General features: G+C 40.6%; 1 protein-coding gene across 2 annotated transcripts in view; it reads right to left on the bottom strand.

The window, feature by feature from the left end:
* Window positions 1-4,212: 4,212 nt before the first annotated feature.
* The window catches only part of RGSL1 (regulator of G protein signaling like 1), a 104,945-nt gene continuing 91,732 nt past the window's right edge, over window positions 4,213-17,425 (bottom strand). For both annotated transcript variants that reach the window (XM_088016642.1, XM_028121541.1), the window contains 7 exons: window positions 15,771-15,945; window positions 11,882-12,020; window positions 11,526-11,650; window positions 8,221-8,330; window positions 6,369-6,475; window positions 5,157-5,209; window positions 4,213-4,249 (listed from right to left, as the gene is read on the bottom strand). In XM_088016642.1, coding sequence (XP_087872768.1) covers window positions 4,213-4,249; window positions 5,157-5,209; window positions 6,369-6,475; window positions 8,221-8,330; window positions 11,526-11,650; window positions 11,882-12,020; window positions 15,771-15,945 — 746 coding nt within the window. The remainder of the gene's footprint in view (window positions 4,250-5,156; window positions 5,210-6,368; window positions 6,476-8,220; window positions 8,331-11,525; window positions 11,651-11,881; window positions 12,021-15,770; window positions 15,946-17,425) is intronic.

The following is a 17,425-nucleotide window of genomic DNA, read 5'->3' as shown; positions in this document are numbered from 1 at the left end:
ATAGGGGCACAGTTTGTGCTCCCCAAAACAATTATGATAATAACAACAACATCAAAGATCACTTGATCACAGAGAACCATAACAAATATAGTAGTAATGAAAGAATTTGAAACACTGTAAGAATTTCAGGAATTCCAAAATATGACAGAGACCTGAAGTGAACAAATGCTGTTAGAAAAATGGTGCCAATAGACTTGCTCAACACAAGTTTGCCACAAACCTCAATTTTTAAAAAAAATGCAATGTCTGCAAAGTGCAGTAAAGTGAAGTGCAATAAAACAAGGTGTGTCTGTAGGATGTTCTTTCTTCTTTCACACCATACCACTACATTATAAAAGGCCTGTTTACCACACTTTTTTTTTTTTTTTTTTTTTACTAAGTACATCATGTCTGGCTTTCAACAAAAAACTACAAGGCATACTAAAAGGCAAACAACTCAGTCTGAAGACAGGGCAAGCATCAGAAACAGACCAAGATATGGCAGGGATGTTGGAATCATCAGACCACAAATTTAAAACCACTATGCTAAGGGATCTAATGCAAAAAGTGGCCAAAAGACAAGAACAGATGGGTAACATAAGCAGAGAGATGAATATTCTAAGAAAAAATAAAAAATAAATGCTAGAGATAAAAAAAAAACTGAACAGAAATGAAGAATGCCTTTGATGGGCACATTAGTAGATTGTACACGGCTGAGAAAAAATCTGAACTCGAGGCTTTGTCAATTGAAACCTCCAAAACTGAAAGGTAAAAAGAGAAAAAACTAGAAAAAGGGAAGAGAACATCCAATAACTGTGGGACAATTACAAAAGGTGTAACATTCATGTAATGGGAAAACCAGAAAAAAAAAAGAAAGGAAAAATATAAATATTTGAAGCAATAACGATTGAGAATTTCCCCAAATTAATGCTAGAAGCCAAGCCACAGATCCAGGAAGTTTAAAAGAACACCAAGAATAACTGCCAAAAAAAACTACACTTAAGCACATCATATCCAAACTACAGAGTATCAAAGATAAAGGAAAAAATCTTGAAAGAAGCCAGAGGAATAAAACACTTTAGGAGCAAAGATAAGAGTTACATCTTACTTCTCAGTAACCATGCAAGCAAGAGGCAAGAAGAGACTTCTCTACAGATCTCCATTAGCTCACCTGTAAAATAAATCTGGTGATTTCCATCCCAGCTCTCACATAGTAAATGCTCCATGAAGGGTTGTGAATATTTTAAAGTATCTGTTAGGGGCTCAGGAGGAAAAAAAAAATTTTTTTTACCTCCTATTAATAGTAGATTCATAGGATATAAAGGAAATCCTCCAAGTGACTATGTAGAAATTACACAGAAATTCATGGGTTTGTGGATGTCCTGGCTACTCAATGCTCATGAACTGCATGAAGAAAAGCATTCAGATTCTTTTCAGGATTTAACTCTTCAACTATGTCACTCCTGGTCAATCATTTCCTTCACGTTCCAGGAAATTTAGGGAAAAGGTAGAAAGAGGGGGAGCAACTAATGTCCTCTCTGCAAGCTCTGTGCCTGGCCCAATGCAGAGCACTTGGCCTACATTGTTCCAATTTGGTTTCCAAACAAACCTTGGAGGTAGACATTAACATCTTTATTTTACACTTGTTGGGACTCAACAAGGTTAAGTAATTTGCTGATGATTGTGAAGGTACTAAGCAGTGGAGATGGGATTTAAAACTACCCTGCCTCCTGGAAAAGTATGAGCTCATAGGAATGGCAGCCGGTCCTCCTGGCCCAGACTCTTGTTCAGGGGAGGACCCATGTGTCAGAGCTTCTGGATGGGTCTGGCTGGTCCATGGTCTTAATCCAGAATGGGAAGTAATATTTCCATGAATTTCTTGAATGGAAAATGACCTTAAGAGCCTCTGGGGAGCAACATATTATTTTCCTGTGCCCTTTCCTTTAAGAAGAGTATGGGAGGCCCACCAATTGCGAATATGGATATCTTTATTCTGGTTAATGATCTGCAGCTCTGGTTGAAGTATAGGGGTGAGGACTGGCCCCCCAAGGTGCTACACACAAGCTGCCCTTTCCTTTGCAGCAACACTTTGGACCAGTTGGAGGCTTTCAAAATGAAGGACAGACATTTTTTCACACTTTTGTAAAAAGAGGGAAGATTTTATGTCATTTCCTGACACATGCAGCTGGAAGGCTTCTGAAGGTGGAAGGTGGAAGGTGGATCTCTGTCTCTCTTGCTGTTTTCCCCTGCCTCTTTCTGTTACTATTTAGTTTGAATGGGTTGTATGAACTTCCTAAAAAAATAGAGAGTTCTTAAAGTATCAAGAGTTATTGGAACATAAAAAAAATTCATAAGGAAAATTTGACATTTCTTCTTTAATGGGCTAGTCACAATTAGATTTGATTACTGATTTGATTTTTCTGGTAAACATCACGGTCTACACTAATTGTGAAGTCAGCATAATTAATTGGAAGGTCATGGCAGGCATAAAGTGCACATTCTCTTTTTTCCTCTGCATTCCCAAACCTAGCACCCTTCATTTACTCGTGCTATCAGCATGTATTTACGGGGCAACTATTATCTGCACAACTATTATCTGCATGTCACTCTGCTAGGTATTGGAGGCATGAAGAAAAACAGGACATGGTCTCTGTCCTACAAAGGTTTATAGTTTAGTAGGTGAGGGATCTATATAAACAAGGATCTCCAAAGAGGGGGAAAAAGTGTTGCAGAAGCAGAGGAATTGATGGGAAGAGAGAGGAGACAACCAGGAGGCGTCACTGTTGGGATGTCTCTTATCACCTTGACTACCAGGGGGAGTGGGAAAGGGAAGGACATTTTACACTACGTTGCTGGGGAATGGAATGCATGAGGAAGAGAGGCAAGAGATGAATCTGGAAATCCAGATTGGGGTTAAATTGTCAGTGGTCTTATATAATATGTCATTAAGGAGTTGAGCCTTTTTCAGTCAGGCAAAGAAAGGTTGACAGCCAGCAAGGAAACAAAACCTCAGTGCTACAATGGCAAGGACTGAATTCTGCCAACCACCTGAATGAGCAAGGGGATGGATTCACCCCCAAAGCTTCCAGAGAGGAATGCAGTTCTGCACACCTGACATTAACCTGATGAGTCCCAGGTCAGACTTCTGACCTATAGCACCATAAGATAGTAATTTTGTGTTGTTTATTGGTAATTTGTTATGTTAGCTAGAATACTAATACTAGAGGAGGCCAGCATCCTTCCCTGGCCTTTTCCTTTGATGTCAGTGACCCTCATGGGCCTATTGTTTGGACTTCTCTTCCTCCCTTCTAATGTTTTCTAAGATAGACCCAGGACCCATACATAATTACAAGGGAAAGAAAAAGTTTAAAGCAAAGATTGCATTTGTTGGTCTGTGGGCCAATGATGCCCACAGCCAAGTTTTGTTTGACTTGCATAGTATTATAAAAACTTTAAATTTCATGTTTTCTCTTTTCCTTTTTGCCTTTTCTCTCTCTCCTCCTCTCTCTGCCTCCCTTTCTTCTTTTTCTTTATTTCCTTATTTTTGTCTTAAGTTAGGAAGCTCTGGCCACACTGAGGGTGACCATGGGATGAGAACCAGCCAAAGATTCAGAGTGGTGTGTTCTAGTCCAGACTCTGCCACTTACTACCTGGTGGTCTGGGGAAAGCCACTTACCTTCTGTGTGTGTCAGTTTCTTTATCTGTTTAAAAATAAGTAATTTTTAACTTGGTTACTCACAGGGTTGTGAGGATTTCCTAAGAATGGATGTGAGTCATTGTACAAGTGGGAGATCCTAGCATTAAGATCCCATCTGTTTACTGTTGATAAAAACAGCACCTTGTTTACTAAAGTGTTTAATGCCATCTACATACATTTCTCATGGGATTCTTTGACAACCGTGAGTCAGAGATTTGCTCAAGGCCATGCAGCTCCAGAGTGAATTAAGAACTCAGGTCTCTTGACTCTAAGAGTCAGGTGATCTGTTACATGCCCATTGTGGAAAGACCATCTCTGACAGGACCCCCAGGATCAAGGAGGGTAGAGGTGCTTCTGTTCATGCTCTCTGCTCACATCTTATCCACTGAAGTCCCATCCTACCATGTCTGGGCTGACATCCCATGGATCATTCCAGGGCAGATGACACCAGGGCTTTTCATTTCTGACCAGAAAATTTCTGTCAGTGTTAGGAGGCTTCTGAAAGATGATGTGCCTCTGTTGGGAGCCTGACTTGACTACTTTTTCTCCTTTTTGGTGCCAGGTAATTTTGGTCTGAAGGAAGAGAGAAGAGTGGCCAGTTATTAGAATGGCAATGAGGTAACTGGCATACTCTTGCTGGTTTGTTGCTGTCATTCCCTTTAGGAATGGCAGTGGTCCAAACCAAAACCCTTTGACCTCCGGATAGAGCTCCTTGCATTCTTATTCTCACCTTCCTCTCTAAGAACTATTAACCCCTGAAGCTATGCATTGTCTTTCTGTACAAAGAACTCCAAAGTTCCTGTCTTCCAGGCACCAGCACAGGCAAGTGATACTGGGGCAGCTCTAGACTCCTGTTGGCTTTGTAGAAGGTCTGAGAAGGTGGGATGGCTGGTAAGGAAACCAGGCCTTCTAGTCACGGAGCCTGCTATCTATAACCTCAACTTTCAAGTAGCTCTGTGGCCCAGCTGTGTTTTCCATGACCCCCTGGGGATTTTCTCAGAGCCCGAACTTAGCATTAATTCCACTTTGGTGCTTGTACAGAAGTGAGTTAGGCTGAATCAGATTTTGACAGGCTCAAGTCCTTCATGCTTTTTTCGCCAATATCCTGCCCAGTAGAACAATTCTTCTTCTTTCCATTTTATGCACCTTACCTTGAAGGCTGGAGTATTAGGGAGGCTGGTAATAAAAGATCATCTAGGACACTCTTCTCCCAGCAATAATGTTCTCCTGGAAGGTGGGTCGGGGGATCCAACTTCCTAAAAGTGCCTGTCTTAGCTGGGATACCCACAGAGAAACCCTTCCTTAACTATCTTGACTATAGGACTCTCTGGAAGAAGCAAGCTCAACTTCTTGGTTTCCATATGCTAAAGAGTGTCAGGATGTGGAGCTAGGTCTCTGGGAAGTTTCTCCCCCATCTCCCATTGTACACTTGGACAAAGCAGCTCCGAACTGAGGAAGAGGACTTCTGACTCTTTTCTACCCTAGGACAGGACACAGCTGCACGGTGGAGAGTGCATGTCTTGATGGGGTAAGGTAATATAGAGATATTATATAAATATATTATAAATATTTTTATCATATATATGTATGATAAGTATAGATAAATATAGAGAAATATAGAGATAAATATAGAGATAAAGATAAATATAGAGAAACACTGCTTCAGAACTTAGGGCACAGGCACTCACTGGAGGGTCTCCAGCCCGGGAAGTCCATCCCAGAACAGCTTCCAGGGAAACACCTTCGGGGAAGGAGTTGGGAAATGGAAGGTGAAGCAGTGATGCTCCAGGGACATTAAGGAGACCTGGTTTGAATGCTGCAATACCTTTGGTCTTAGGAGACATTTTATCTGGATGCAAAGGTCATGATGCCGACCCCACAGACCCAGGGAAGTAACATAAGGAGATTAAGCCAGATGAACACAGAATCACAAAACTTTAGGGCTGTTTGGACCCTATGGCTCATGGGCAATATTCCATCGTGGCCTCCCCCATTAAGCAATGAGGGGACATATGCAAATGGGCAGAAGAGGCAAGTTGGCATTTTATGTCCATAAGCAGTAGAGAGAAGCGGTATCTCCAACCTGGAAATAGAAGTGAACAATTGGTATAGAAAAAAAAAAAAGGCTTGTCAGGAGAGACCATGTGGAAACCAAGGCAACTTTAACACTTGGAAGTGGGATTAACTCCTTGAGGCTGAAGACGGAGGGTGAAAAGGATATAACATGGCTCAAATATGGGAGGCTAGGACAAGAGTGTTTATTACAGGGATAAGACGATCAGTAGCAGGCACTTCCAGGAAGCAGGAGGTATGGGGTAGAGGTCCCAGTCAAGCCAGCAGGTGCTCTCAGAGGGAAGGGAAAATAACAATTGGGACCTTATGATTGTGTCTTCATAAAGATCACAGACCACATGCAGAGAAGCCAGCAGAGATACAGAGAAGCTTAAGGCACCTGCCTTCAAGGGGCTATAAAAGAACTAGGAAGATACAATTATTCAGATGAGAGCTGTGCACAGAGCCCCAGAAAGGCAGTCAGGAGACCTGCTTCTCATCCCATCTCTGCCACTCACATGCTGTGTGGTTTGAAGCAAATTGCTTCACATTTTGGGGACCTCAGTCTCCTTGTGGTCAATAAGGAGATTGGCCAAACTGGATTAGTGTCACCATCTAAATAGATAGATCAGCGGGATTCCAACTCCAACTCACAATTTTGGACTGGACTTGTTACTACTTCTCGCTGTTGAGGCCGAAACCACTCAATACCTCTGAGTAAGGTGAATCTTAAGATGGCATGGTCTCCTGGAGAAGAAGGAGAGGGAGTATTAAAATCCCTTATAACACCCAACAAAATAAATGTTTATATGTAAGCAAGGAAGTTCTTGACAATATTCCCTGGAGTATAGGTTGTTAATGATAGACATTATCTAAATCCAAACCTCTGTATTTGAGGTCATGGGTCTGGGGTGGAAAGAGGAGAAGCAAGATGCTCAAGGTTCCTCAGCTCATACACAGTGACTCTTCAGGCCAGGGACCCAAGTGCCCTGACTCCTTAATTTAGGGCATCCTGTTACCCTCTTCCAATTTCAGACACCAGAAAAGATTTGGGGATTTACTCCCCTGGAGCTCAGCAATAGGAAATGAGCCAAAGGTGGAAGCTCTTTGGTTGCCACTAAGTTCTCGCTGTTCTGAGTATCATTTGCCCACCCTGCCTACCCACCTCCCTTTTCTTTCCCTCTTATTATGCCCCCCTTCCACCCCTCCACCCTTACCCCAAATAAGCCCTTGTACCCCCAGGGACACTTTTCCCCACATACTGAAAAGACTGCTGATGTGACATTTTACAAGGCAGAAACAAGGATACTGAGCAACATTCATTGACCATTGGGGCAGCTGCAGCCAGGGAGGTAGAGGATTTATTTCCTACTTAAGTGAGGAACCTCTTAGAGGGGCAGGAACTTAGCTCTACAACCAGCCAGAGCTGCTTCTCCCACTGTTCATGCAAGCTAGGGATAGGTTAAGGTTCAAAGGCCTCATTTGTACTCCCCAAAGGGGGTGGGATACTTGTTTGTGAGGAGGCTGGAAGGGGGGCAGGGTTAAGTATCTGTAAAAATGGACATGAGAACTGCATAGGTTTGAGCTAAAACCATGGAATGTTCAGTTCTCTCACAGGACAATTCTCTGGTGTCTTTAAGATTCCTGTCTTATCTCCAAATTTTGTTCTGATGCTGGTACTGTTTTCAGACTCACAGACCTGTTCTCTTTGGTTCTCAGAACCCTCCACTGCAGTGACATCCAGCCTTGCCCTCTCCAGGCACTGCTCTGTGCACCCTCCTCCCTCTCTTTAAAATTTCCTTTTGCTTAAGTGTTGATCTCAGTGCAGATATTAAGAAAGGGATTGAGTTCAACTGCTCTGCTAAGAAAACATATGTCTGTGTATGTTTTCAAACATATTGTTTATAAATATATTAATAATATACAACATATGAATAACATATTAAGAATATATTAATAATAAATATGTAAATCTCTCATAATCACACCATACAGAGATAATCCTATTAACACTTTATTTCTGAAATTTTCCCATGCTCTCATAAAAATTATATATATGCATAAAGATATATATATTTACCACATTAAATCATACCCTACATCCACTTTTTAATTTTCTCACAACACCATAAAACAGATGCTTTTCAAATGGCATGGTTTCTGGAGATGGTTGGAACAGGGGGCTTCTTAAATAGCAGTAAAGCAAGTCACCACCTCCATTTACCCACCACATGGACCATGACCTATATCCTGAGGCTATTGAAGAGGTACCGCTGGGGAGTGTGGTACATGGGTGGGGTACCCTTTTGCTGGTACTGATATCAACAGATAAAACACACTAATGCTTCTCTGAGAGCCAAGTTAATGAGATGCCCCCCACCCCTCCAGGAAATATCCTCTATGAAGTCTTAAGTTGGTCCTTTGGACACTTGCTTTCCCTTCGTGAGTTTCATTTGCTAGAGAATGGGGCTATAGGTCATGGTAGAGCTTACCTCCACTCCAAGGAGAATACTTGTGCATGGGCTTAGGAGAAGTTTGTTTATCCTTGTATGTCTTCCCCCTGTACTGGAAGTAAGAGCGGGTTGCCTTCCAGGAACAAAACCTGTGAGAAGATTGGCCTCTGGTCACATGGAGAAAGCTACCAGCTGAGGAGGCTGGAACACTGAGCACAGGGCAACTGGGTCAAGACCACTTCTCAAAGAGAGTGGAGTGTCCAATAGAGAAGAGGAAAGATTTGGCCTTGGAGTTCTGCCTGTCAGAGGCCCTTCTTCTGAGCCCTCTCTGTGTCCAGGCCTAGCTCCACTGAGGACCCGGTATGGACAGTATGTTGGGATTCCCTTCTGGAACCAGTGAATGGAGTCTGTAAAGAATCTGCTATATCCAGGTCTGAGGAGGAGTCAATCCCTCTGATGCTTGCTTGAGCATCAGACTATGAACTCCCCACTTAACCTCACCTGGTGCAGCCAGAGCTTCTGACTGGTTTCCTCTTAGGTCCCAATCCCTGGTTTCATCCTGTCCCTTACCGAAGGTCGTGACCCTGTCATCACATTCCCAGCAGCCCTTTCCCTGGAGTAGACCCCTGCTCCTCACATGAACTTGCATTCACATACCCACTGCAACCTGAGAACTGTTGCTCCCTGGAATCCCTCACAACACTCTTCATCTCTTCCTCCCTGGCCTCTAATGCCTTGCTGTTCCTCAGCCTACCCTTGCATTGGACCACTTGGAGGTTGGTCTTGGCAAAGATTGGATTTATTTTCTATCCTGCCTTTGCTCTGATAGTCTTAACTGGTACCCTCTTTCCCTTCTCCAAGGGGCATTCTATTTGATCACAGTTGGTTTCTCTAATTCCACTTGCTATAATGGGTCTACCTCCCATCATGGAGCTTCCAGTGTGCCACAATGCATTCTTTATGGTGTTTAAGAAAATAAGAGACCTGGTTTCTAATCCTGGTTTTACCACTTCCAAGTGATCCTAAGTGTCTCTTACCCCCTTTTAACCTCAATTTACTCATCTGTAAAATAGGGATAATAACACTTTGCCTCACCCACCTCATAGGGCTGTTGAGAGGTTCATCTGGGATAACATATGTAGACACAGTTTGTGCAATATAAAACTCTTTATATAGAAGTATATAGGAAAGTAAGTGAAGAACCAGTTGCATAAAGATTAAGGATTCAAAGCCTCCCTGAAGCACTCCTATACTTCCTAAATAGGTATGAGGCAGTGCTGAGCACTGACTCGAGCCAGAAGCAGCATGCATTTCCCAGGGGTTTCTGATCCTCCAGAAGGTTTCAGGACAAATTTCTATTTAATCCTGATTGGTAGAACTAGAATCAAGTCTAGACTTTGTGCTCGATAACAAGTGGTGTTCAAAGGATAAACCAGTTATCTTGAACCTCAATTTTTAATTCTTTCAATCCTGTATTAAATAATTTATTATCGTAGAGATTTCATTTTTTTAAAATGGAACTGAGTTATATTTATTTATTTTTTTCTTCCAAATTTTTATCTAAATTCTAATTAGCTAACTTATAGTGTAATATTGGTTTCAGGAGTAGAATTTAGTGATTCATCACTTACATATAATACCCAGTGCTCATCATAACAAGTGCTCTCCTTAATATCCATCAATTATTTAGCCCATCCCCCACCCGCTTCCTTCCATCAACCCTCAGTTTGTTCTCTATCATTAAGAGTCTCTTAGGGTTTGCCTCCCCTCCCTCCTTCTCTCTTTTTTTTCCCCTTCCCAAACATTCATCTGTTTTATTTCCTAAATTCCACATATGAGCGAAATCACATGGTATTTGTCTTTCTCTGACTGACTTATTTTGCTTAGCATAATACACTCTAGCTCCATCCACGTTGTTGCAAATGACAAGATTTCATTCTTTTTGATGGCTTAGTAATGTTCCATTGCATATATATATACCACATCTTCTTTATCCATTCATTCATTGATGGACACTTGGGCTCTTTCCTAGTTTGGCTGTTGTTGATCATGCTCCTATAAACATCAGGGCGCATGTATCCCTTTGCATCTGTATTTTTGTATCCTTTGGGTAAATACCTAGTAGTTCAATTGCTGGGTTGTCGGGTAGTTCTAGTTATCAAAGAGATTTTAAAATAAAGATTGGAGATTGGTAAGCAACATTTATCCTTCTCTTCTAATAAGGTAACATTTATGCATGTGTGTGTTGGGGCGGAGGGCATCCCCTAAGAGCTGGAATCACATAATAATCTAAATATCCTAATTAGCCCTGTCTTGGAACATTTCAGCTGCTCATCCTCTGGTCACTGTCATACAGGGCACTGTCATTCACTATGTGGAAGGTATAGGCTGGCGCTATAGTGCACTATAAGAGTAAATAACCATCTGGGAGAACCTGGGCCAGTGTCTCAACCCAAACCTTGACAAGCTAGGTTAGAAACCAGGAGCCACAGGTCGCATTTGTCCTGCAGATATTTTGTTTATTTCATTTTTGCTCTTTGGCCTTCATAATTTCCTCACCATGTTTTAGTTTTGAGTTAGTTGCCACATTTGCCACTTTAACATTGGGAGATATGACAGAGAAACCTAAATTTCTGGGGCACCCGGGAGGCTCAGTTGGTTGAGTGATGGTTTTGGCTCAGGTCATGATCTCATGGGTCATGAGATGGATCCCGGTGTCTGGCTCTGTGCCCAGCGGGGAGTCTGCTTGAAGATTCTCTCCCTCTCCACCTCCCTGCACTCACTCTCTCTCTCTCAAATAAATAAGTCTTTAACAACAAAAGAAATTCCTAAATTTCTAAGCTCCTCTTGAAAATGGAAATATCTAGCAACTGTGCCTCTAATGGTAATTATGGGATTTGGACATAACAGAGTAAAACTCTTCTGTCTTACTGTCTCACTGAAGCTCCTTAAGCACAAGTACAGTTGTGTTAACCTTGACAGAATTTCTTCCCAGGTAGCTACCTGGTCCATACTCACTTTTAAGTGAGGAACCTATGCCTAAGAAAACTAACATCTTAAAAAAAGAAAAAGAAGAAAATTAACATCCTTTTTCCAAACAAGCACAGGGGAGGTGGGGGTCAGGCACTCTGATCCCCAGTCTTAATTGGCCTTCCATCCTCTGATTCAGTTTCAGCGTGGGAGTGTGAGGGATGGAGTGTATCAAGTAGGATAAGAATACACCATTGTAGTTCCCAACAGACTGGGAACTGCGAAGCAGAGGGCTAGAGGAAGACAGAAAACTCTCTAGAAAGTCAAATGTGTTTTCCTGCCCTCATGGTCCTTGGGCAAGGGGAAATAGTTACCTTTTCCAGAAGTACATAATGACAGGGAAGAGAGACATGATAGTCCCGTGGAAGATGTTCCGATCTAGGTGGCCCTCTGCAATGGCAGCAAGGATGGCATCCTTCTGGGACTCAGAGATGTTCACCTACCCACAGAGTGAGAGCCTGTTACTGGCAGAGGCTCCAGGGAAGGCAGAAAACCTCTCCTGACCCCCAGGACCTATAAGACCACCCCCTCCCCAGAAGGCAGCAGCTTTTCATGCAACTGCTAGGTGAAGGACATATGGTTGACCCAAGACTTAGGAGGTGCTTTCAGAGTTCTTGTGGAAGAAATGCTTCTTGGCAAAAGCCCAGAGAGGAGTGGGAATCCCCCTTACCCTCAGCCTTGGAGGGATTTCAGAATGCAGGTAGAGCTTTAGGATGATGTTAATTTTGGACCTCATTAGGACCACATCATTCTCATTGTATGCCCGGTTGGCTTGCAGCACCTGAGCTGAACTCACCAAATCATTAAATCTAATGAAAAGAAACGGTAAGTAGGAAATCAGTGAGGAGAAGATAAAAGCAGCAACTAAATAGGGCAGCCAGCCCAGACCCATTTCTGACCTAAAAATGACAGGGTCAATCCTGGGCCAGGTTGCAACTTAATTCATTCAATCATAATGCCTCCATAGGCAAATACAAATTGAGCACATACCACGTGTCAGGCAATATGCTAAGTACTTCTTTAAGTGTATTTCTTTACCATAAACTCCCTTATGCATCCCATCCTGCCTCCATCCTGACCTCTGTACCAGTTTTGCCTCTGAAGACTTTAAGGGCTAAGGGTTATCTTGCTCTTTCTTTCCTCTCCTGTGCTGATGCTCTCACAATTACCACCACTCTTTGAAGCTGCATATTACTTAATTTTTTTATTATAGTAAAATATATGCAATATAAAATTTACCAGTTTAACCATTTTTAAACATACAGTCAGTGGCATTAAGTACATTGACTTTGTTGTGCAACCATCAACACAATCCATCTCCAGAACTTTTTTCATCTTCCCCAGCTGAACCTCTATGCCATTAAACAATAACTCTCTATTCTTCCCATATCCCAGCCTCTGGCAACTACCTTCTGTCTCCTAGCAACATATTCTTTTACTAACCATCAAATACCTGTCAGTTATACCTTATCTTGATTTAAGTACGGTTTATTTCTCTCAGGCCTCTTTAAATCTTAACCATTTGAACTTTTCCTAAGAGTAGAATACCAAGATTTTCCTATTATAAGCTTGTTTTGCATATCCACTTATTTATTCCATCAGTGGACATTTAAAAGGGTTTACTCTGTGCCAGGTGCAGTTCCAAGAGCAGGGATTCAGCAGTGAACATGGTAAACAAAGTGCTGCTTTTGTTTTTAGTTGTCTAAATGCACTTCTTGCACCTATCACCCTACTTCTTAACTCTCATTTGTGTTTTGTCTGCCATCCGGATTGGTTTGCAGGATCTTAGCGAATAGAGAGCATGTCTTTTGTATCTCCAATGTCAAATCCCGTGCCCAAGCAATCAGTAAGCATTTGTGGAACTGACCCTCATTGGGGTGCAGTGGAAGACCTCCTAACCAAATTCCCCTAACTAGTGTGCTGAATGACCAGGTGCTCTTCTGAAAACACACTGACCGATGCCTACGACATGCTCACTATATACACACTGGTTGTGCTTTCTGTAATATACTCTCACATTTTCCCAGTGAGTTGAGGCAGATATATACTGAGAATTAGTCATGTTTCTTCTCAAATATTTTTGTCTGTGGTACTTGTTACTGTAATTGGTAATTTATGAAAATTGATAAAATATGAACATAAAAGGAAAAGGTATTTGTTGTTTCTGTGAAAATAAATTTGAATGTATTGGAATGTTCCAGTAAACGCAAGTTGCTTTTAAAAAAGTTGCTGTTGAGTTAGGTGTGACAAAGCAATTTAAAACCTTGAAAAAACAAGTATAAAAATCCAGAAGGATTAAATTGCCTTTAAATTCTCACTCCACTTTAAAAAGAGAAAGTTTAGAATTAGCAGATAGCATTTTGGGTATAGTTTATGCAAGAAAATTATGTGGATCTCCAATTAGAGGAATGGCTTTGACTTTACATCAAAAGTTTGACAGGTGAGTGAAAGTACATTAGTATGATTTAACATAATAATATCTCTTTAAGTATGGATGTTCCTCACAAAATTAAAAATAGATTTACCATATAATCCCACTGCTGGGTATTACCCAAAGAATATGAAAACACTAATTCAAAGAGATATATGCACCCCTATGTTTATTGTAGCATTACTTATAATGGCCAAATTATGGAAGCAGTACATGTGTCCATTGATAGATTAATGGATAAAGAAAATGTGGTATATTTATACAATAGAATATAACTCAGTCATAAAAAGAATGAAGTCTTGCCATTTTCAACCACATGGATGGAGATAGAGGATATAATGCTAAGTGAAATGTCAGTCAGAGAAAGACAAATACCGTATGATTTCACTCACATTTGGAATTTAAGAAACAAAACAAAGAAAAAAAGAGACAAACCAAGAAACAGACTCTTAACTATAGAGAACAAACTGATGGTTAGCAGAGGGGAGGTGGGTGGGGGGTAGGGGAAATAGGTCATTAGAATATACTTATCATGGTGAATACTGAACAATGTATAGAATTGTTTAATCAATATATTCTACACATGAAACTAATATAACACTGTATGTCAACTATACTGGAATTAAAATTTTAAAAACCTAGTCAACCAAAGGCAAGCAAAAACAATAATAATAATGATACACAATGAGTGAAGTAATATAGAGGATTGAATAACCTGTATGTATGTACAGGAGACTTCCAACTTATATCAACTTAAATATCATTTATGCATCTCTATCTTTATTTTTAAATTAGTTTAGAACTTTTAACAGTTCTCAAAAAAAAAAAAAAGCCCACCACATTCTAAAATATAGACTCATAAGTCATTCTACTTTAGTACATAAGGTACCTAATGTAGTACCATCATTTCTATGGGGGAAATGTATTCCAAATTTCAAATCAGTATTTCAGGAACATGCCCTTCCTGATAATGGCAAAGATGTTCCCATTGATGAGGACAGAGAAAGAAGTAGAGACTCTTATTTCTTTTAGAGTCACTTGTTTCTATCTGCAAATGTTCAAGAAAATTTTAAGTCAATTCTCCCTTTCAGATGTGCTAGACTCGTGTTCCCAACTGTGCTGCACATCAGAATCACACGAGCAGCTTATTAAAGTACCAGTTCCCAGGCTCTACACTGGAACAGTGAAATCCAAATCTCTGGGACCTTGGCATTGGCAGTATTCACAAGCCCCCAGCGACCCTGATGTGCACCAGTGTTGAGAACCATTGACTAACTTCTTTACCCCAGTATGATTGTTTTGCAAGTTCAGGCCCTGGGCTCACAAATTGGAGAGATTTACACATGAGACACACGTGGTTAAGAATATCTCTAAGTAGAGAGGTGCCTGGGTGGTTCAGTCACTTAAGCACCTGACTCTTGATTTCGGCTCAGGTCATGATCTCAGGGTTGTGAGACTGAGCCCCGTGTTGGGCTCTACGCTGGGCATGGAGCCTGCTCAGGCTTCTCTTTCTCTCTCTCCTTCTGCCCCTCCCTGCTCAAAGAAATATTTCTAAGTAGAAACCACACTAAACAACAGGTAAGAATAATCTGATCCAGACCAAAAAGATGTTTTGCTCTATATATTTCACCAAAGCTGTAATGGAATGACCTCCAACTTGCTTTTTTCATAAGATGCATGAATAAAGCAAGGAATAAATAAATATATATATATTTTATTCCTATATATTTGTTTAATGTCATGCATACACATATAGACACACACAATTTTTATTATTATAATTCTTTGTTCTAACTAAGGAACTATTGGCCCTATGGTGCTCCATAGAGATCTTCTATCATATTAACAAATAATAAAAAAAAAAAGTGCTCCACTTTCTGGGTATAAATATCATTTCAATATTTCAATCATTTCAATATTGGCAACTCCATAATACTGAAGAGCTTCTAGGACCTAAAGGGAAGAATGGCAGAAATTGATACAGTGACAGACAGAATTCAGTGAGATTTTCAGTTGGAGATTGCAGCCTGGCAGGGCGGAAATCACTGTGGCACTTATAGGCCACTCCAGACTTTGCTGGATGGTACTAATCAGGGAAAGCCATGATAGGAAGAGATGGGAAACTTACTTCTCCATTTCAGAAAAAAAATACAAATCATTGATTGCAAAGTTGACAATGATAATTCTGTGGCCAAAAATACGGCGCCTCATAAGTATTATATCACCATTCTCAAGGTCTGCATTCCGGACGTTTGTGGCATATGCGGTTGGGCGTCCTGATACATTTGGTGATGTGGAGAAATCTGAGAGAGAAAGAAGAATTAAAATCTAGTTTGATGAAGTCACTCTTAAACTTGAAGCCTTTGACTTGGGCATAACTAAAATGAGGAAAGGAAACTGTGGACCCATCTTTGGGCCTAATCCAAATAATGATTTCCTACCCTTGGGCTCAACGTTTTACTTTGACTTGAAGGACTGATGAAAAAGCAATCTGCTCAGATGGTATGACCACATGCACACCAAAAAAAAAAAAAAAAATCAACCGAGTACTGAAAGGTGTTTTCCTGGTGCGTTTCTCATGGAAAATACAATTGTACCGGTATGCTAATCCCTAACATTTCTGCAGAAACTGAATACGCAGATGTGACCTTCAAAATGGAGTCTGTGGTTCTGATGATGCTTATTCTAGGTTTATCAGGGAAGTAATTTAGAAGGAAACTGGGAAAGCAGCACAACAAAAAAGCCAAAACATCAAGAGTAAAGAAGTTTATTGAAATAGAGAGTAGGGCAGTAGAGTAGAAAACAGACAAATGAGTAAAGAAGAAGATAGAAGATTCAAGAAGGTTTGGATTGTGTTTCAGAAAAACAAGACACTTATTTTAGAAAGTTTCTTGACTAGGATATATACAAAGAAACCCATGCATAGGGATTTAGGGCTGCGAAGACAACAGTTTTAGGTTGTATCTGGCAAGTAAACCCTGGTTAATTGCCTGGCTGGGTTTAAGAAAATTGTCTAATCCAGCTCTAGAATTTACTGTTCTTCCTATAAAATTCATTATTCTGGATATCCGTTCAGGAATCATTGATGTGGGTATGGTGCTTCCTATTGGTGTAAGTGGAATTCCTTTTGGAGAAGTGTTATATGTAAAATGGGAGGGTACTACAACATTGAATAAATAGCTAGCACGTCTTATGCTCCAGACCCTGTGCTAGGTCCTAGGGTTACAGCACCAAATAAAGCAGAGCCTCCTCCTTCCTATCCTAACAATCTCTATCTCTTAGACTTGAGTTCGAAGGGTAAAAAAAAAGTTTGAATAGTAGTGGAAGTTGGTATGATGGTCAGGGATTTTAGGAAAAGAGTGTGCTAAATCCACTCAAGAAATCTAGGAGCAGTGATATACTTGCAAACCAGCTCTGGTAAGGGTGGGGGAGATCTGATTTGTGGTATTTGCTGATTTCTATAATAAATACTTCCACCATAGTTGATTTCAGCTATTGATGGTTCACAAAAAATGTCCTGAACATTTAACAGTTGACTCTCAATTGGGTTAAGATTGTCAGCTTGTATTATTTTTTTTAAAAGCAAGACCCAGTTCTATGCTAGCTTTAGCATAGAATTTAAGGAACACTTTAATGAAGGGCAGAAATAGGTTATAAGTAGAGGAACTGAAAAAGATACCACATGCTAACACTAATAAAAAGAAAGCTGGATTGATTATCTTAATCTACAAGGTAGATTTCAGAGAAAAGAATATTACCAACGATAAAGTATTTTTTGTAATG

This window comes from Eumetopias jubatus, unplaced genomic scaffold (assembly GCF_037043125.1).
Source record: "Eumetopias jubatus isolate StellerSeaLion01/CBP00866 unplaced genomic scaffold, mEumJub1_p1.0 scaffold_12, whole genome shotgun sequence".
In the NCBI taxonomy this organism is placed as follows: Eukaryota; Metazoa; Chordata; class Mammalia; order Carnivora; family Otariidae; genus Eumetopias; species Eumetopias jubatus.
The sequence above is the reverse complement of the archived record's forward strand: the minus strand, read 5'-3'. Positions and strand labels throughout refer to the sequence as shown.